The sequence below is a fragment of the Falco rusticolus genome, chromosome Z (assembly GCF_015220075.1).
Source record: "Falco rusticolus isolate bFalRus1 chromosome Z, bFalRus1.pri, whole genome shotgun sequence".
In the NCBI taxonomy this organism is placed as follows: Eukaryota; Metazoa; Chordata; class Aves; order Falconiformes; family Falconidae; genus Falco; species Falco rusticolus.
The window spans coordinates 70,706,795-70,728,548 of record NC_051210.1 but is presented as its reverse complement, the minus strand read 5'-3'; the positions used below and the strand labels follow the sequence as shown (position 1 = coordinate 70,728,548).

Below are 21,754 nucleotides of genomic sequence, written 5' to 3'. Positions count from 1 at the left end.
GAGGACATGAATTCAAATGGGCTGTGTGTCAGGCCTCTATCTCTAAACAAAGTTTTTAGACATTTCAGTGACTGTAACTTTGGGAACTTGCGTTACAGTATTTCTTCTTGACAGGACAACACACTCACTTGTCTTGCAAATGAGTTGCTTAAAAACTGTTATCTTAAAAACATAAACAGATGTGCAGCTACAAAGTATCGTAATGAGGAGATGAAACAATCTTATGAAATATGGAGAACATCAGGAAGAAAAAAAAAAAGAAAAAAAAAGAGACACATGTATGCAAAGAAACCTCTGGTTCAAGATTATCTGAATGGGGAAAATAGGATAAAGAGGACCCGTATCTACACATAACTGAAATTTCACTCTTTGTATGAGAGAATTTAAAAGTGCATGAAGGTTCAAACACTTTTATTTTAACTTAATAAATTGAGACATACAACTTGTGTTTTGCAGTGGTTCAGTACTACTAGATGTTACCATTCTGAAACCCAGATTCTCTTCACAGAGAGAGATTCACCTTTGTGGATCGCTCTGATTAGTTGCAATACTAAAGCTTTCAATTTCCATTAAAGGTAACATGCAGCATGTAGCAAATGAAGTCTCTTGCCAGTCAGCCTAAAGGCTGGAATGTTTCTCTACCTAGATCTAAATTTTCATTCTGGGTATATATTTCATATCTAGTACAGTTGTATGTAAATGATTTTTCACATCAACATCACTGCAGAGGCACTGCTCCTGATGGAACAGTACAATATGGTATGGAAGCAAAAGCAAGGTGCTAGCAAAGCTATTTTCCAAACTACAGTGCTGCTTGTGAAGAACTTACTACGAAGTATGGCATGTTGATTAACGTCAAATCTGTATGGAAAAAGGGCATTTTTATTCAGCAGTTTTAACAAGAAAAGCGAGAAAGGCAACATCCAAATGCACCATTCCCTGATACTTCCAGTTCAGAAGTAATTACATACCATGATATTTCCTCTGGAGTTCTTGCTGGACTTGCTGAGAACTTCCACCATCAGGCCGCATGAAACCCAGTAGCCGCTGTTGCAGATTGGCTGGTGTGCTGAAACTGCAATTCCAAAACAAAGAGAAATGCTAATGATTACAAATACTGTACCTTTTGAAGATTAAATATAACATAACCCCCAATTGCTGAAGATGGAGACCATACATAAACTTCAACTCAACACAGATACACATGGTATAGTTTTTCAAAAGCTGGACCTTAAATGCTACTAGTAAATTTAACAGAATTAATACTACCTTGGGTTTCCGAGGGCTCCTGCTGTAGCAAATTGTGAATTTCTATACAGAAATTCTTGTAAACCTTTTAGTTCTTGTAGGACACATTCCAGCACATGGGATGCAACGCTGCTTTCTAACTGAAAAAGAAAGCACACTTCTTTACAGAAAGCTTAGTTTCCAAAACTTTACATTTTTAAGCTCATGCCACTAAAAAGACAAAGACAAAGAGGGTACAACAAACAAATAGCGTAACAGTAATGCTATCACTAGAACACAACATTTTTATACCACAGTCATTGAGGGAGGGGGCACACATGTGAAGAGGCAGTAGTCTTCTGAAGATACATGGTACTCAAGATGCTACTTTCTTTGTCCCGCTGATAACCACATCAGCTCTGTTTTACTATTACCAACTCTGAACTAACACAATGACCGATATGGCTAAGGCACAGAATAAAACCGCCAGAGTCTTCCAGAGTCTCCCAGTAACCTTACAACTGGAGGAAGAAAGCTCATGTAGCAGTTAATTTGCATTGCTGAAATGACTCAGTTCAGGATTATAACATCCATAGTAAGAAAAGATTTTATCTTCATCATGGACAAAAAGTGAAACACCAAGATGTTAGTCAGGAAGATGCTGGAATTCTTTTTGTGTTCTTACATAACTGCAATCTTTATCCTAACTCACTAAAGCATTTAATTTTTAGGCTTTGTCTGGAGGGGGTATGGAGAAATAAAGGAAGTACAATCACTAAACATGGCCATTGCCAATTAACAGCAGAGATCAAGTTTCAGTTATGCTTCTTAGAAAGTAACATTCAAAATAGTAGCTTAGAAAGATTTTAAACCTACAATGACTCTTCAGTTAAAAGTGCAGCACTTAAGAAAACATTCAAATTACAATGATGGTTATTTTCCTTAACAGTTTGTAATTGGGAACAGAACTACGACAGGGCTTAAAATATATACCATAAGGAACTTTTAAAAATACAAAATAATCTTTCACATACTGCAACAACTTCTCGATTGCCACTTTTGAAAACTCTCTCCACAACTATACTGCCATCCCAAATATTTCTGCAACACAAAAGAGTACTGTGTTAAAAGCCAAGTAATTTAAACAAGCATTTTGCAAGTCTTCTATGTATAATTTCTTAAGACAGACATGGTAATGCTTTTTACTTCAAGGTCTAAAATAAGGATTTAATTTGGATGAAAATTAAAATTCAAAAAAGTTACCCTTATACATTTCTGAATGGTACAGATATAATTAATTAACAAAATTTCAAATTTAAAAAAACTTCAAGTTAAGTTTGACACTCTCAAATACTTTAAATATAAGCCAGTATTATTCTCTGGAAATACAGTTTAGGCAAACAAGTACCATAACAAAAATTTATTTCCTAACCAGCAAGCAGACACATAACCAACATATAAAGAGCTCTGTTCTTGCTTTGGGCGTTTAGTAACACAGGATTCAACATTCAAGTAACAGAATTCTCTTTACTCTTGCTTCATTGCTCTGAGTATTCGGTTTAAAGTTTCTTAACAGAAAAGACATCAAGCCAGGACTTTCATCCTGTAAGTCTTTCTGCATTACTGTTTCATCCTTTAATAGGAGTTTGAAATATACAGCTCACAAATTTGAGAAATAAAACCACAGTTTTCAGAGTTGAGTATATATACTTGATTGCTTAGACACTGATCTCACAACTTTCCTGTCCCAGCCATTCACTGAAAGTATTATTATTATTATTAATAGACTTGTAAAGAGAACATATTAATGGTTACTTCATAAACACAGTATAAAAGTGCACCTTACTAATTCCAAATTTAAATGCTATTAAGATACAATTTGCCACCCACAAGCATCAGGGAAAGAAAAACTATGAAAAAACGAGTGACAGAATCTTTTTAAACAAACACCTCACCCTATAATCCGACCAAAGTATATGCAGATGCCATTGTGTCTTCCAGAAAATACTATCTCAGGACCCATCATTCCACTAATGGATGTACCAGGGTGGGACGTGGAATTCCCAGAAGGAAGTATGGGAGGTAACATACTAGGATGTTGTAAACCTAGGGTAAAATTAGGTAAATATTACTCATTTGAATGCAAATAAAAAAGCCTACTTGGAAAAAAATTCTCCATTTCTCCAACAAAGGAAAAGGCGGCAATACCTTGCCCAGGTGTTATTAAAAAGCTAACATTAGGATATGGACTATCAACTGTCAAGGAGGTATCTAAAGGGAAAAGAAATAAAGATAAGTTTGTTAAAAACAAAAGCCCCAAACCAAATTATAATCCATAAAATTGATGTGTGAAAGTAGCAAAGTTTTTAGATCAAGTACTTTAAAGTTAAAACCATTCCAACAGCTTTTATATATCATTAAATACCAAACTGCACTCATTTCTTATCAACTCAACACTCTAAGTGAACGAAATGGATACCCATCTTTCAAAACTGGTTATTAAAAATTTTTTTCCCCAGCATACACATGTTATTTATTGCACACCACCTGTTCCCTGCATTCAATATAATACTGTCCATATACTTTTTCTTTTTCTTCACCTTCTGACTGCTCCCGTTCCTGACACAGACCTGCTTTCAAATCACTCACAGTCATTTACATCTTTTCAAAGTATATTAATTTTACCTTCAAAGCACTAAACTGAAGCAGCTGGTATTAACTCTTGATTTTTACATAAGGCAGTTGGACAAACACTACAGCAACGCTGTTAACTTGAAACATTCAGTCTGAGACTATCCACAGCCTCAGATACAGCTGTGAATACCCAACCCTTCCACAAATTAATACCCAAGACCCCAAAACACGAGGAATGTGTGTGGTCATCTGCAAAGATCTCCATGTACCATCAGCATGTAGGATGATGTATCACAGAAAGGGCAAGAAAACTGGGACTTTAAAAATGTGGCTTTTATCAAAGAATCAGTCCTTGCCTTATTCACTACAGTTCTCTCAGTTGGACAAGAGAAAATAGCACAAAGGACAACAAATTCCTTCACTCAACAGTACCAACGCACTGTATTGGCAAGCAAAGCACAAACTTGCAGAGGAATAGCATGTGAATGCCAGACTAGACTTCTAACAGAGAGAAAAAAGGGAACCAAGGTAATGGTCCCTGGCCTTGTAATGCTAACACTTTCACATGCGAAATTTCAAGGTGTTCTAATCAATTTCTGTCAGCACTGTCTGACCCACCACATGGGACATCCACAGTATCAGCATCTTCATTTCACATGAGAGTTCTCTACCCTTTGTGCAAATGGAGTAATAGCAGAAGAATCTTCCACCTGAACATGTCACTGAAGCAAAATTGAAACACATGCTTTGATACTAGGTTTCAGTGATTCACAGAGGCATATGTGACAGCAAATGATAATAATATCCACACATTCAGACTTGGGAAAAATACTTTTGCTTCTAAAAAGAGTCATTTCACTGATTACAAAGCTTCCTGTCCTCTCTCCCACACCTTACTTTAATTCTCAGTCTGATCCTAGCATTTGTCTTCCCCATAGCTGCTGTCCTCTTCAGCTCAGACTTAATTTTACATTCTTATGCCTTGCCTCAGCTCCTGCCCACATTGCTTTCCAAGGCTGCTGGTGTGGAACAATCGCAATGTCACTGATGCATTAAAAACCACTCTTCTTCAGTGTTTTAACATGAGTTAAGAATTCTGAGAAAGAGGGTTGACCGATTTTCCAAAAGTTCATCCCAGTTCAGCATGCCTTTCTCCACTACTTATGAATTTGGATCTATGTCAAAAACAGTACTGAAATGGAATTTCTTTGCATCCCAGGTAAGGGAAGTTTCTCCCCAAGTCTGATGTGTAAAATTGAATGCCACATGCCAGATTAACCAACTTTTTTTTTTTTTTTTAAAATAATTAAATAATTCAGAGTTCCATATTCATCATCACGAATTTCTTTTTAAAAAACCCTTAAGATCTGGAATTGAGTAACACATGTTAAAGGACAATTTCCTGAGGCAACTGTAGTTGTGAGTGAACCTGAGTAACACAGAGAGGCCTCTACTCCGATAAGCATCAAGTTCTGAGAAACAGTAGGCACTGTTCTCATTTGCAGGTGGCACTGATGAGCTAAGCAGAAACCAAGTGTGGAAGCAAGAGCTTTTACAGGGAGAAATCATTCCAAACAATAAACCCTTTTCTTGTTCAGAATTTTTTTTTTCTTTTCATAAGCAGCATCTGCAGAGGCACTACAATGACACTCTAAGAAGATACTCTGCTATAGCCACACAACAACTAACTCATCTTTGTAAAGTCTGAACTATAGTATTGGTAAGTTGTTCCCTGGCTGCTCATGTGGCTTTGGCAGCAACAAATGTATACCTTCTCCACATCATCTTAATAGACTATATGCAACACCCAGATCACATTACCCTCTCAATAAATCAAAAAATCACTCGAGAAATGGAAGAAACTCTGTAATAAATTAGCCAGTGAGTGGAAAATCAAGGACCATTTCTGACAGTAAGAACACCAGTACTTGTGGGAAGACAAAATACAACATATTAAAGGAAAAAAACCCAACAACTGACAACTTGTCCAAAACCATTAAATGCTTGCTACTTACTGGGAGAAACAGGAGAACCCAAAACAGGTCCAATGTTGCTTGGAAGAGGCAGAGCAGACGGAAATCTCATTTGTGCTTCTCCACCATACCTAAAATTTACAAAGACAAAAAGACACTTCATAGATAGTCCATTTAATTTTCATGTCTTTTGGAATTAACAGCAATTTCAGGGTTCTTTTAAAATGGTGAATAAAAACCCTCACATAACTTGTCAGAAATACTTGTGACTGATCAGCATTTTCCATAGAAGGGAAGAAAACTAATGGAATACGTGTCATATGAAAAGCATAAACATATGTAATTGTAAAGATAAGTTAGATGAACAAGTATTTTTTTTTTTGGTGTTTTGAGCTCTACAGTGATATGATGTGATCAGGCTTTAAGGAGAAATTTACGAAATCTCAAAATCAGGTTTACACTTTAGTGTCTTTTTTAAGGTTTGCTTCTATAGGAAAGTGGAAAGAAGGACACAACTGAGATGACCCACACTTGTTCTTCTATTGTCCACAAGTAATTTCTCTCCATCTCTCGTTTGTAGTGCTACATGAGCACATTGCTACATCTTCCCTTGCAAACACCCTTCCCTCAAGAGTTATCCACCAGAGTTGTCATCCACATTTTCTCTGATCTTGTAATGCAGTTGTTTAACAAAGAGTTAACTACTCACAGCCTTCTGAGAATAGCTGACTGGATCTAACACCTGCACTAGTTTTGGAAACTGACAAGCAAGCTTTTGGGAACGTAACACTTGAACTCTAATGCAAACATAAAAATCTGCCCATTCTAGCATCACTCACAACAGCTGTATCTTACCAAAACCTTTTTTTCCTCCAGGCTGCATGCCCTGTGAGGACAGCCAAGAGACCCACAATAAACCAATTTGTTTTAGGCAGCTGATTAAAATATACATATATGCACCATACCAAAGATATGTAGTACTTAAAATACACAGATGACGAATTAATCCTCCAGCAGAGCAGAAGCCCGTACTTCCTCACTCAATTTGTAGTGGAATAAATTACAACAACAACCACCACCCAACGCCCCCCCAAAAAAACAAAACCAAACCAAACAATCAACATCTGTGACTAAAAGCCATCAGCTAAACAGCATAAACCCATTTGAATATCAATTTCCTTGGCACAATGGTGAACAGTATAAATAACTGCAATATGTTCAGAAAAAAAAAAACTCGAAACAAAACAAAAATAAACCCAAAATGCCCACAAAAGTTAAAAAGATTGTGTATTCTTTTTCCAGCTGTCTGAGCTAGTATAAAGATATTACTACACACCACACTTTAATGAGCTGGGATACTGTGAAATACAGATAAGTGCATTTCAAGCAGATTAAACTACATTTTCAATAGCCTCCTTTACATGTAAAGTACAAATATCCAACAGGGGAACTATCAACCAGCACAGGAAGCTTCCTTTGTTGATTAGCCCTAAATTAATGCAAAAGCATATTCTACCAGGTTTAACAGCCTATGCTCATTTTAAAACAATGCTCACTCAGGAAGTAGGTTGAAAAGCCTCTAAAATTATTTATTGGCTGTAGTGACCCTGAACATAATATTCAGAACAACTTACAGATTTGAAACATACCTGAAGAACGCTCGAGTAGCCCAGGCAGATACTTCTCTATCACACGCAGCATTAGAACAGGCCAAGATAAGGCAAGTGGCACAGGCCTGATCCTCCTAGAGCATATTTTGTGATTAGTGTGGCAGCTTACATCAAATCGGTAAGAAAAATATAGAAGTTATAATGCTCAGTAACAAAACAGTAAGTACTTTCTGCACCATTTCGTTCAGAATGCAAGGAAATTGGCTTTTCCCAATTATAGACAGGAAGTGAATCACAGTGAGGTATCCCACTATAGCAGGCAAGCCTGTTATATACAGTTTTTGTAAACTCAATGCAATTACTGGTAGGAAGAAAATCTCCATGTCTGTCAGCTAAGTATGACTAAGATTCATACAATTTCTACAGAAACATAAAGATTGAAGAAAAATAATAATCATGTTTTGCATATTCTAATGGCATGTTAAAATACCACTATGTCCTATCAAAGCCCAAGAGAACAGATTACAGTGAACATTCACTACAGCTACTAATCAGTAGTCAAATTAAAATGGCAATCTACAATAGCTTCCTTCCTGCTTGTTTGTTATTTACCTTAAACAAAAAAATTGACCAATTACAGACATTTTTACTGGCATTCAAAATGTAAAATCCTCTTGTAGTGGCAAGTATTTTTTAAAAAATTTCTTTCCCTGCTCTAGATGAACTCCTTTTCTAAACCAAGAACTTCATTATACTTCTACATACAAGCATAAGAATTTCAGGATAAGTGAATTAAACTTCAGTTTTTAGATATCATAATGTAAGAAATTATTTCTTATACAATCTTGTTTTATGTCAATAATACAGGAGGAACAGCTAACACTTAACTACGGGTTTACAGCAACAACAAAAAGATGCTAAAGAAAGCAATTAGATTTACATAAATATTGTAAATCTTCAGTTTTTCACAACCTGTGAAAAGTTCTTACCTGATGCAACTTGAAAAATCTTTCAATCTCTTCTCCATCTCCACCTACATTGCTAACAAGCAGATGCCGCAGCTGATCAACAGGTCTGAGTTTATGAAACATAAAGCTCCCCTAAAAGTAATTCAAAGTAAATTAGAATAAAAGTGTCTTTACTTTGGCCATCACAACACCCCCTCCCCACAATGCTTATCTTTAGCATTCTAAATTTTTCTCCATGGCACTACTGGATCAAAGTACAATGTGAATGGTGCATAAAGGCCACTTCCCATTCACATGGAGAAAATACTCTAGAAAGCCTAGGAAAGGCAGGAAAAATACTGCAGTGGCTATAAACTCTCCATAAACTAAGTTAATTTTGCTGTTCTCAGCCTAACACGAAAAATACAATACCAACATATAGCAAGTATATAAAAAATAGAATTATTTATTTATCTTACAAATCCTCAAAACTGCCTGGAAAAAAAACTTTCAGAATCAAGGGCATGGTAAGACTTTACACTCTATCGTCTAGCCTGCATCCATACTAACTAATGGAGAGGGTCCGATTAGTGCCTTTACCAAAACAGCTGCCATTAAACAAATGCAGGCTGAATGTAGAGGTTGCAAAACATTAATGATTAAATTAGTTTTTTAATTGGCTATTGGTTAAGGTATTAAGTGCCCTAAAATATTGCTAAATGTAATCCAAAAAGAAATAGGGAAGTTAATATCTTTCTTCTTTTTGTGGATTTTGTTTATTAAAAACCTTTCAAAAAACTGTTTTGGGATGACAAAGAAGAAATTATTTATTCAAATTTAAATTGCCAACAGTATTTATAGAATAATCAGGGTTGGAAGGGACCTCTGGAGATCATCTAGTCCAATCCCCAGCTAAAGCAGGTTCACCTAGAGCAGGCCGTACAGAGTCACAACCAGGCAGGTTTTGAAAGTCTCCAGAGAGGTGGACTCCATGACCTCTCTGGGCAGCCTGTTCCAATGCCCTTACAACCTCAAGGTAAAGAAGTTCTTCCTCTTCTTACTCACACTGTATTTTCTGGGCAGCCAATGTCTGTTTCATATAATCATGAGTATAACCAAGGTTAAAATAACTTCTCACATCATTTGTCTCTACAAGGGTCTCTGAAGACCAAAAAAACCTATTAATATACTGTACAAGACAAGCTGGCCCAATAGCTTTGAGTAAATTTAAAATACCTACATATGGTTTCAGCAATCATATTCATTATTCCTTTTTATGTTCACAATATAATCCTTAAAACATATCCAAAACGAATAAACATTTACAGGTTTAGATCAGTCTTCCAACTCTTCTGATTTCCTATATTAAGAGAAGCAATACTCACCTGGGCTGAAAGCAGAACAAACTTCTTAGGTGGCAGCATGTGTTGCTGCACAACAACAGGTGAATCAGTTACTGGAATAGTATCTTTGTTTAACGGTGTTACTATCTTCTGAACTTTAAATTCATCAATAGCAGAAAGAGCCCAGGAATGTCCATCAACACGGGTGGTCATCTGAGCAACAGGACAGATATTATCCAAAGTTTCATTACAGACATGGATTTTGTACATCCATGGTGATATTATACTATTCACCATTTCATATTACACAGAATAGAATCTATTCTTGACACCAGAAAACTCAATAAGCAAGCTCTTGTCTTGTCTAACAGAAGGTTACCACCAAATTTAGTTGTATATATACCACTGCTTCTGGGAGATGGGATAACATATTGCTTCTGTTGGGGGACAGGGATAGTGTTTTGTATTTAAATGTAAAACAACTTGCTAAGTGGGATCCTTTAATGCTGCTACAATATAAACAACAATCTGCTATCCGTATCAGAACTAAGTACCAAAGCAGCTGTCAAGAATTTAAATTATTTCTTAAAGAACCAAAAAAACGCTGCAACTGAATCATAAAGGTTTACAAGACTTCCACAGCTGGCAGCAGTACTTCAAATATAACTCAAGAAGAAACAAATGATAGTGAAGACATTCCAGAAAACTATGTATATATGCTAACAAGGAAGAACTGCTGCTCAAGAAAGTTGCAGTTTTGTTAGGGAAACCTAGCTTCCTATTACTGTCAAATGCCTTGGAAAAAAAAAAAGAGGTTAGCACTTGGATACTTATGTGTAAATTTTTGCACTTAAGGGAAAGGATGTGGAATAATTATAAAGCTCCTTTGTGGGTTATTAAAACAGCAAATAAATCAAAACCTGACTTGGAAACTTATAACTTAAATAGCCTCTCCATTCACTCCAACTCTACCACTGCTCCTCCAATAATACTACTTTTGATATAGCACTCCTCTACTTCAGTAGAATACTTCGGACTTCCTTCAGAGGTGGAATACATGAAATTGTCTCCCCGAACTGACACATAAGGCAACTCCAAACCCCTCTTAAAAACTCACTTAGAAACAATTAGGAAAAAGAAAATGAGAAAAAGTGAAATAATGAAGAGAGTATATTCATGCCTGAAATTTAATGAAGACATGGCATATCAGTTTACAGAAACCCAGAGTCTCTAGTGCCTATATTTTAAACAATCTTTGCCAAATTTTATCCTCAGACGCCACCACTGTTGACTGTGGACCATGTCTTTCTGTGCTTGTGCACAATATGCAGAATGCTATAGACAACAGTATTTTCAAATATGTTAATTAGAAGTCAAATCCCAGAAGTCAAGGCAATTGCTTTTGATACACAGGTTGCAGCAAGCTAGAAAGTATGGCTGAACAAGGAATTCCTAATAGATCAATTCACAGTCATTGACAAAACTGCCTAGTATTTTTTTTCTTTGAAGCACATTGATCAGTAGCTTTGTAAGCATTTCCAAACTCCACGTGGAAGTTTTCTGTGAACTACTTGTTTCTTGCAGATAATACTACTGAAGTATCTGTTACCAGAAAGGAGGAAGTAATATCTAGATTCCATCAAAACTGTGTAAAAGTTAGCTTTAGTACCTGTGTTTCCATCATTGGCTTTTGAAAAGGGAAAGAATCGTGATTGATACACCACAGGATGTCATTATCTTCATTTTCTGAAGCTGTCATCAGCAGAACACCTAGCAAGAATAGTAATATTAAGTTTGCATTAGAAGCGATAATCATGCATTAGATACAAATTCACTAATTAATTCCTTATTTAGTAAAAATTAATCTTTCCTTATTTAGTAAAAATTAATCTTTACAGTTCAAACAGCAAATACTATTTCCTGAGTCTTTATGTCATAGGGTTCTTCAGGTTACTTCTAACGCCATTTGCCATCCACTCCAAAAAGTACAAACATAAAAAAGCCTAAAATGGAGAGAACATGCCTCAGCAATGAGATGTTTAAACAGATGATGGATGAAAAAAGATCCAGAAATTACTTCAAGGACAAAAATCAGTATGCATGACTAAAAGGGTCAGCAACACAGAGATATTTGCCCCTGTACTTCTGCAGCACTTTTAAAAATTAATCTTACAGTCAGAAGTGGCATAAAGCTGGAACCATCTGGCAGCTGTTTGGTATCTTACATGTTATCAGTAGGCAAATAAAAGTTAAAAAACCCCAGTCAGTCCACACTAAACTGAGAAGCACTAAATATTTAATAACCCTGTTATATCCCCTGCTTTCAAGAACTAAGCCCACATGACTAGAGCCATGTAGGTGAATTTGAACACATTACATCTATTTCATGGGGAGATCTGAAGAAAAAGGTTGATCAACACATGAACAGAGGTGTCTGCCTGAACACTACACCTTGCAGAACAACTGATTTCTGAAAAATATCACAACTTTCCACTTCCAAAACCTTTCCCATTAAGATACAGAAGCCATGCTTAGTTCTCAGTTATTCCCACCGCTTCAATGTAAAAACAACGTGATGGTGACTGTCACAAAGAGAAAAGAAAAAAATCAGTCTCATCTGAGCGATGTTCTGCTGCTTACCTTTACTATAAAGAGCTCTATGAACCTTTGCAGGCTTCTCCACATTAGAAAAAGCTGAAAATCCAGGTGGCAAACGGACATGAACCAAGGTTAACATGGAGGGACGAGCTGCTGGGTGCTTAAATTGCGAAGTACTGAAATATAGTCGGACACCTGCACAAAAGATAAAAAAGGCCAAATTTTGCTAAACACTGCAGATGCCATTTATCAGTTTAAATGCCTGGGGAATTAGCACTGCTTTCTTACCTGCATGTGTGATGGCTAGTAGTTGACAGTCTATAGATTCAGAATTTTCAATCACTGCTATCTGAACAATAGGCTTAAACACAGAACGATCTATTGTTCTAAAAAAACAAAACAAAAAACCACACACACTCTCAACCCAAGGAAATGAGCAAACAAACAACAATCTTCAAAAACATAACGTGAAAATACTGGTCTTAAAGGAAGCCCCTTACATTATTATTGTTATAAATATACCTGGCAATGCTCCCAGCAGCAGAAACTATAGCATTTTGCGACAGAGAAGTAACTCTGGTCATCCCTTGTCCATCTTGTCCCAGATCATAAACCTGCAATTCAATAATACAGCTTAGTGATTTAAACTTAAATTAATTAATACAGTCTCACCTATCAAGCAGCTACTCAAAACTATTTTTATTTCAACCTCACGTTTCCAGATAATTGAGGAGAGGATCAAAAGGCTACTCTTTCCTCAGAAGAAAGTATTTAGGTCTTCAGCAAACTTTGTTACAAAAAGATGAACTGGAATAATATCCTGATATATCTATGGAGAATGCCCAAGTACTCAAAAAAAACTTAAAAAGTTATATACACATTAGTAACATGGCCAATGGTCATTAGAAGAAATCACATACTTGCAGCACTCCTTTTTCTGAGCGGGTGTATAAGATATTTCGAGAGTTGTCAACGGCGATTTGAACTAACGGATCTGGGGAGGGGGCAAAAAAGGGGAGAATCAGGAAATCAACAATGGATTTTGTGAAAACAAGTTGAAAAGAGAATATTTATAAAACATTTAATTGTAAGCTAACAAAAGCTGCAGAAGTCTCACACAGTACAACTACCGGAATTGATTTAAAATGGCAATCAATTTCATACAATTATTACTTTAAAAAAAAAAAAAAGAAAAAAAAGCAAATCATCGTGTAATTATTCCAAATTTTTCACTAAACAGTGGAACAGTGTAAAATTGTTTACTTAAAGATTCCACTGTGTGCAGTGCTCCCACTAAGGACATACTCATTTCATACTACAGAACACTAACTTTAGTCATAAATGCCAAACTTTCCAGGCTTTTGGTATCTATATCCTGAACCAGACACACAAGCAAGTGACCTGGTTTTTATAATCATCAACCACGCCAAGTTTCACTGACAAGTAACTAAATGCTCTGAATGAAGACACTATTCACTTTGACTTCTTGGTAGTATTAATTTAAAAGTTTTCATGAAATTATTGCGTAGGTCTTTAACATCAGTACTTACCATCCTCTGAGAACGTGAACTGTAGCAATGAAGGAATAAGGAAAGACAGTGCACTCTTTGAATGATTAATTTTTCTGCAGCGCTGGCTAAACCAGCCTGCTTCAGCCTACAATATAAAAGAAATACAGCTTTGAAACAATGAAACAAAACCAAAACTAAACTAGGAGTTGTATTAAAAAAACCCATCATTAACAGGATTTTAGGACAGGCGTAAAAACAGGACAAGCATAAAAACAAATAAAAATCGATATACATACCATGGATTTAATTGAAAAGTATGTATTAATCATTTGAAACTAACAGGTGATCATTAAAAAGGAAATTTTACATAAAAAAGGTGCAGGATGTCACAATTTTAGTTTTATTTTTGAAGTTGTCCAAATCTGCATTGCCGTTCCTCATATTATTACTGCATCTTCAAAGAAAACGCATCTACACTAACATGTCAGAGCTGTTATACAATCAAGCCATGCAACATAATTATGGCAGAAAAAAACAGAGCAATACCTGACATGTTTTAGAACCCTCAGTCCTGAGATCCCACAACCATAAAACAATGAAAAATGCCGGTGTGTAAAACTTATAGTCACCTGATATGCTACTTCATATAAGCATCCATCTCTTCCAGCCAAAAAGATACGCCCGTTATCAGTGGATGTTATTGCCAGAACGTAAGTGTTGTCAGTAGGGAGCGAATACAGAGGATCTGGTAGCAGCTGCATTCCGCTAGACATACTGTCATTAAGTGATCCAGTACCTTGGATAAATAAATAAATAAATAAATAATTAGTCTTTAGTTTTTAAGTGGTTCCAATAAATAGTACAGGCACAAGCTGAGCAGCATTTCAGAAAACAGGTAAAATTACACATTTCATAGTTACTAGTCACATTCTGGAATAGCTATTCTCCAAAATAAACACACAGTAACAAATCTTCTGTTTTAAAAAAAATTAATTCTCTATATAAGTTTCTCAGCCTACATATCGCTGTCTCCTCTAAATGACAAGAGAACTAAACCACTGATTTATATTTTTCTTCTTTCACATATAGTACAGAAAGAGAGCAAAAAATTGTAATCCTCTCACTTTCTCCAAACAATTCTGTATTTTCTCTGTTAATATGTATGACATGAAAAAATGGTATCAGGTTCTCAATTTCTGTGGTTGTAATACAAATGCCCATCAGGTTAATGAACTGTATGCGCCACTTCCAAGATTCATGTCCATCTCTTCTCTCCCTCTCCAACATCCAGTTTAATTAACAGGAACACCTATTTCAAAAGGTCTTTTTATGTTAAACAGATGAGTAACACAACTCAATGCTCCTATGGGAGTCCCAGATATAGCAAATAAAAACTGTTTCCCTGTCTGTAACGATTTCAAAATTAGCAAAGTGCTTAGCACACGGTCTTGATTTATTTTTTTTTTAATATAATTTTTAATGGCTACAAATAAAACAGCTACATGTATTTGTTACTGCACAACTGAGAATCAGGCGAGAAGAATTACCTGTTTGCATATTAGAACAACTGAGCCCTAAAATCACAATATCCACCGGGGTAGCCATAACAAGTAAGTGCCGTACATGAGGCTGGAAGATACCTAAATAAAGGGAGAATATATAAAAATTTAGTTTGCAGCCAGCCTCTCAGATCAAAATGATGTATCCAATGCATCCACTGAAAAAACACATTGACTGATTAGATTAAATAGCTATATTTAAGACCTAACGATTTGTGAAACTCTAGAATTAGAAAGGACTATCAGTCACCAATTCAGCTTCTGGTTCGTGAAATACAGTATGTTTAAAATGACATTTTTCTTATAAATGTGGTTCTCTTAAATTCAACCCTATTTAAGCCTATTCAACACTGACTTCAATGTTATCTAAGCAGCAGCTACCAGAAGAACTGGGAAAGCTAGAAACCAGGACCTCGTGGAAATTATAACTTGAACGCATAAATTTATAATCAGTACAGATGTTAAGAGTACGATATGGCAAAAAAATGCAAGTTTATCAGTGTAAATTATTATTAAACCATACTGGGGGTTTTTTGGCTTGAAATTAATTTTACAGTGTTTCTGAAAACGAAACAAACAATGTATCTTGTGTATACATATGTAGACACAAACCACAAATTTTCACATATGCATATATAAAAAAAACATATATAGAAGGTTCAGTAACTGCCTCATTTTAGACACTTTCATATTCCTTACCTTCCTTTGGCTTTACAAGGCCCACTGCAAGAATAGTTTCACTAAGGCCATCAAAATAAGCTAGATCTCCCCTGTGAACAAACAAAAACCAAACCAAAACCTGCATAAAACTTGTCATGTAATATCACGTAACAACAAAGTAAAAATCAGATTCTGTATATTTAAAAATTATTAATGCTTATTTTAACACTCTGAAGCCATCTACATCTTTTGCTTTGGGTGAAAGCAGGTCCAGCAGAAAGGAATGACAGAGAAGTTTCAAGGCAAAACTATACAGGCAATCATTTGAGCTGTTTGGAGCTGCTGTAGCCGAGTTTCAAACCTGAAACCCAGGTGAAGTATTTTGTATTTCTGTATTTTGTTTATTCATAAAGTCTGCTCTGAATTACACAATGCAGCATCTGCAATGCTGATTAACATCAAGAGGGAGGATATCACATGATTATTTTTTCCCATTAAAACAATCTAAAGCAAGAATTCCCAACCACCTCCACAGCACCTTACGATTAACATCATGCAGTTGTTTTATTTGGGAATGTATTTAATGCACACACAATATAAGTGTACGGGTAGGAGCTATGTAAGCCACATCTGAACTTTAATCTTTTTAGGAAATGCAACAATATGTATAAAGCAATTCTTACTATATAGGCAAATAAAGAAGCAAACCTGCAAATTATAAATGTGTCACCGCTATTTGAAAATAAATAAGCTAGGCAGGAAAGCTTAAACCACAACACTTCAAAGTACTAATGTTGTATTACTTAGCATTGCGGGAATGAGCAACCACTGTATATGCATCAGCATACCTACTAACTCTTAAAATAATCCTTAAATACTTACCATTCAAAAATTTTAGTAAAAGCTAAAATGAATCAAAAGTTAAAACCAAATAGCACACCTCTGTGCTACCAGTAAACTAACTCCCAGTACTGCAATCACTTAATTATGATATAGTACCAATAAATATTGTCAGGAACATGTTCTCTACATACCCATCTTCATAGTTCCACATAAAAATGTCACTGTCGATGGTCAGCCAAGCTCTGCTGATTTCTGGAAATACTCCCATCATACAATTGCACTGCATATCTGAAGCACTGCTGATGTAAGGACTAAATGCATTTCAGCTAGCAAAGGCAACATACCCTTTGGAGCATTTAAAAAAACCCACAACAATATTGCTTTATATACAATAGTACACAAACTTTTAAAGTTCTTCATATAGAAACTACTTCCACCAGCAACTCTACACAAATGGACCTTTTTACTACCTGAAGTGTTATGAAGTGAACGGAAGTACTGGGACTCTGACAGAAAGATCGGGGAAGAAGATTATAGAAGAAAGAAGTTAATTTCTAATACTATTACTTGCATAACCTAACATAATTTTTCATAAGGATACGTCCAAACTGCTCCACTAGCTCTGGGGGAAGTGGGACTCTGCGGACTGAGCTGATTTCTGGAAGATTAGGTATTGACAGTAAACCTGGTCCTTGCAAAGGATAATCCATATCTGACATACCAGAAACAGTAGGACTACCTGCAGGCAAAAACAAGAAAGATTAGACTTCTTACAACAATGAGAAGGGTATAAAAAAGGTTTATATTGTCTTTCTCTATCTTTACCTGACTGTTTCCTAATCTGTTAAATCTAAATCAGAATAACTGCATTTCCCATTTTACTTTAGATGAATAATACAGGCCTTCAGACTAACAGAAAGTTTTGGAACTGCAGAGACTCTATAAGCATATAGCTACCACTACTCACAAGATGTGTGAACTAAGGTTTCTGTAGGAACAGGACCAGTCTCAAACCAGGCATGAGCAAACAGATATGCAAACAAACTCTTAGAGTAACTCATCTGGACCCCAGCCTACTCTACACCTCATTTTTTCTGTGATACTTTCCAGCCCTATTTTTCTGACCAGATGTTAAATATACCACATAAACAAGCCAGGAGCATATTCCTTCACATAGTGTCAGGATTTAACCCCAGCTGATAACTAAGGACCACACAGCCGCTCACTCACCACCACCCCAGACCCAGAGGGACAGGAAGGAAGGTAAAACTCAAGGGCTGAGATAAGAACAAATGAATAACTGAAATAAAAGAATAACAACAACAACTACTACAGTTCTAATGAAAAGGAGGGAGAAGGGGAGAGGAACAAAATCCAAAGGAAAGGGAGAAAAGGAAGTAAGTGATGCACAATACAACTGCTCACCATCCGCTCACAGATGCCCAGCCAGTCCCTAAGACAACAATGAGCAAGCTGCGGCCAGCTCTCCCCTGTTTATATACTCAGTATGACACTCTATGGTATGGAATAACCATCTGGCTACTTTAGGTCAGCTGCCCTGGCTGTGTCCCCTCCCAATTTACTTATCTCCTCAAACCCTCTTGCTGACAGAGCGTGAGAAACTTCAGCAAAAACTAAAACCATCAGTGTATTATCAATGTTGTTCCCACACCAAATCCAAACAACAGAACTGACCCATCTACTAAGAAAATTTACTCTATCCCAGCTGAAACCAGGACACTTAGAAAAGCTGATCTTTACTGCCAGCACCAAGTTAAAATACCCATATAGAACCATTCTTTTATGCAAGGTATGAGGCTGCTAGGGCAGTAACACCTTGGCCATGCACATAGTAGAATAACAGAAAACAGATAGCCTTTACTTCAATCCTGACATGCCCTGGGTATATATTAACTAGGTCACCTACAGCTCCAGAGTGCCTTCTCACAGACCACTGTGCCAGATAATTGGCACTAATGCAGTAGGAAATGCTGTCTTGATGTTTTAAGGAGAAAAAAACAAATGTTTGAGAACAGGTATACCTTACATCTTAACTATATCTGAAATACATGACATACAGTTATGCATAAATGAAAGCCACTCCAACAGATTCTCAGGCTGCTTATAAGTTAGGGATGGTACTGGGCACTTAAGTGACCCTAAGAGCATTTCTGCAAGAGACTTCCTAACAGAAAACGACCCATTTTTTTCACTTTTTGGAAGGAGATGGACCAGTTAATCCAGCAGTGCTCCCTCTATTGCCAGAAAAATGATTTACTATGAAAAAAACGAGGGAAAAACCAAAGTGTAAATATCTATATTGAAAAAACAATAAAGAATTTGAAAAACAGAGGACATGAGTTAAATCCCTACAGTTAGTGAAGCATGGCCTTGGGAGAAGGAATAGATACCATAAACATGTCAAGCTCTGGCACAACATAAGCTCCAGGAGAACCAAATGGTTAATGAGACTAAATAGAAAATTACTGGAACTATGTGTGAACTATCCTAACTAAAATTCTAATTAGCATATTAAAAGATCCACCCTCAGCAGAGAGCCTCCAACTAACAACCCCCCCTCCCCACAGAACAATCGCGGTGAAAAAAACCCACACACTGTCTTTAAATGGAGACTAATGAGAACCAGTGAGAATTCAGTATGACTAAACTAGTTGTAAACAACTGTTCAAAGTGCATAAAAACTTTTAGCACGTGTTAAGAGGTGTGCTGGCTTTGTGGATTTACCACCTAACAGCCGTCTCTGCGCAGACACGCAATAACCAAACAGCTCGACTCTATGCGGATCGGCTCTTGCCCACCGGCTGAAGAACCCAGATTTGGGGTAACACTACACGGAGATCCCACACCCGCCGCTTTCACCCACCGCACACTGCGTGCGCTACACGCCCCCCAAGCCTGAGAAACCGTCAGTCAGCCCTGCCACCGCCCCCGCGAAGGCAAGGGCAGCAGGCGCTGTCCCCGCTGTCCCCGGGGGCTTCTCGGGGCGGCAGCCAAGGGGCGGGGGTCGTGCCCGGCGGGCAGCCCGCCGAAAGGCCCCATACGCGGTGCCTGGTCGGCCCAGGCCACCCTGCAGAACGTCGCAGACACCGGGGCAACTGAAACGACAAAGGACCGGAGACAGTGAGCCACCGAGTGCTCCTCACCAGGCGCCGGCACCGCCAGCAGCTCGGACAGGTCCGGGTAGCAGCGATCGTCCTGGATCTGCCGGTCGATGATGCGGCCCGCGACCTCCAGCGCCTCCTGCGCGATGGGCGCCGCGGCGCTCATGGAGGCGGGCATGGCGAAGGCGATGGCGGCGGCGGGACCCGGGACCCGGGCCGGCGGGCGGCTCCGCGCTTAGCAACAGGGCACGAGCTCACCACCCGCCGCCTCGCCACCCGCCAAATCCCGGCAGGCTTTGCGCACGTGACGCAGTTCCGCGCCGACCACGGCGGGAAGTGGGCGGGGGCAGCCCTCGCGCCCGCTCGGCCTGTGGGAGGGGCGGGCCCCGGCGGCCGGCGGTGCCTCACCGAGGAGCCCTGAGGCGCGGTGGTCCGCCGTGCAATCCCTGTGGGCTCCGCGCGGGCCTGGCATTGTGACGGCCCACAAAGCGTGGAACACAAAGCTGCTCCCGAGGGGAGCAGCGGGAGGCAGTTCCACTCAGTGGGGTGTGGCCCTGGGCAGCTCCCTGCCTGCTCCGGTGTTCCGCGGGCACTGTGGCTCTTGGGCGGGCTCCCCCGTGACGGCCCAGTACAATGATATTTCATACTACAAGCGTGATGGGGTATTGTGGCAAGACTTGATACATCAGAGTTACTCAACCCTACACAGATTTTGCATATACTAACATAAACCAAAACCTGAGGTGACTCCCCTTCAAAGGAACGTGGAGCTAAGGTGTGTAAGTTGTCTTTGCACTGCTCTGACCTGGTGTGTCTGGTATTTTTCTAGAATTTGGAATGACACATCAATGTGACTGTAGTAGATTGTTAATTTACCAAGCCTGGGCCTCTAAAGTGGTGTCTGCCTTGGACAGCATGGGAATTCCCAAACTGTTGTAGGAGGTCCAGGGGCTGCGTGAAATTCAGATTTCAGGGAATGGGTCTTGTTTGTAAATTCTGTTTGTGCCCTGGCTGCACTGACCTTCTGCTCCTGGATCAGTCAAGTGCCTATTCTGGAAAGCTTCATCTATTGGAGAGGCACCTGGCATAAGAGAGGAAATTTGCCCTGGCTCTGCTTTCCAAATGGGCAACATGAAGTTAAGCCCCAAACACCACAGGGTTTACATGGTAAACCAGGAAATTCTCCCTGTACCTTCTCAAGGTTTAGAAGCTGGTGTCCAGTCACCAGTGGGGTTCCCTGGGGCTCAATTTTAGGGCCGCTACTCTTGACATTTTTATGAATTATCTGGGTGAAATGGCATAGTGAAAGTAGTTAATTTCAAAGGGAATAGCACAGCAAAGGTAGTTAGTTAAACTTCAGGAAGTAACCAATCTTGTTGGGGTAGGGGTGGGGGGGCATGACTTCAGGTCAGGTAACTTCCATTAAGATATAAACGATTGAGAGACCTTGCAACTGGATGTGCATCCGGGTATGAAAACATAGAAGCAAGACCAGCACAAACTGACCTATGTGATTGACACAACAAAAGGTGGTAAGTACACTCGAAGGAAGACTACTGACTTCATCATGAAGACCCTCATACGCGACCCCCAAGGAGGAGAACATGTAAATGATTTCTCACTATCCTATCCCCACTTGCTCTTGGAAATCTTATGCATATGGTAATCATCATGTATAAAGTACAAAATTGTAACTGAGAAGGTGTGAAAGTTAGGAGGAGTGATCC

General features: G+C 38.3%; 1 protein-coding gene across 2 annotated transcripts in view; it reads right to left on the bottom strand.

Annotated features, from left to right (window-relative positions):
• Positions 1 to 20,316, bottom strand: part of NUP155 (nucleoporin 155) — a 33,050-nt gene extending 12,734 nt beyond the window's left edge. Inside the window, exons 1-21 of one of the 2 annotated variants that reach the window (XM_037373828.1) lie at positions 20,070 to 20,316; positions 17,507 to 17,644; positions 17,097 to 17,193; positions 16,102 to 16,172; positions 15,391 to 15,483; positions 14,473 to 14,639; positions 13,883 to 13,988; positions 13,253 to 13,326; positions 12,855 to 12,946; positions 12,621 to 12,718; positions 12,375 to 12,527; positions 11,404 to 11,504; positions 9,777 to 9,947; positions 8,434 to 8,544; positions 7,484 to 7,578; positions 5,877 to 5,965; positions 3,436 to 3,498; positions 3,183 to 3,333; positions 2,262 to 2,328; positions 1,270 to 1,388; positions 972 to 1,075 (exon numbers count right to left, since the gene is read on the bottom strand). In XM_037373828.1, coding sequence (XP_037229725.1) covers positions 972 to 1,075; positions 1,270 to 1,388; positions 2,262 to 2,328; positions 3,183 to 3,333; positions 3,436 to 3,498; positions 5,877 to 5,965; positions 7,484 to 7,578; positions 8,434 to 8,544; positions 9,777 to 9,947; positions 11,404 to 11,504; positions 12,375 to 12,527; positions 12,621 to 12,718; positions 12,855 to 12,946; positions 13,253 to 13,326; positions 13,883 to 13,988; positions 14,473 to 14,639; positions 15,391 to 15,483; positions 16,102 to 16,172; positions 17,097 to 17,193; positions 17,507 to 17,644; positions 20,070 to 20,205 — 2,296 coding nt within the window. In that variant the 5' untranslated portion in view covers positions 20,206 to 20,316. The remainder of the gene's footprint in view (positions 1 to 971; positions 1,076 to 1,269; positions 1,389 to 2,261; positions 2,329 to 3,182; positions 3,334 to 3,435; positions 3,499 to 5,876; positions 5,966 to 7,483; positions 7,579 to 8,433; positions 8,545 to 9,776; positions 9,948 to 11,403; positions 11,505 to 12,374; positions 12,528 to 12,620; positions 12,719 to 12,854; positions 12,947 to 13,252; positions 13,327 to 13,882; positions 13,989 to 14,472; positions 14,640 to 15,390; positions 15,484 to 16,101; positions 16,173 to 17,096; positions 17,194 to 17,506; positions 17,645 to 20,069) is intronic. The other variant, XM_037373829.1, reaches the window with a different exon arrangement.
• Between the last annotated feature and the right edge of the window lie 1,438 nt (positions 20,317 to 21,754).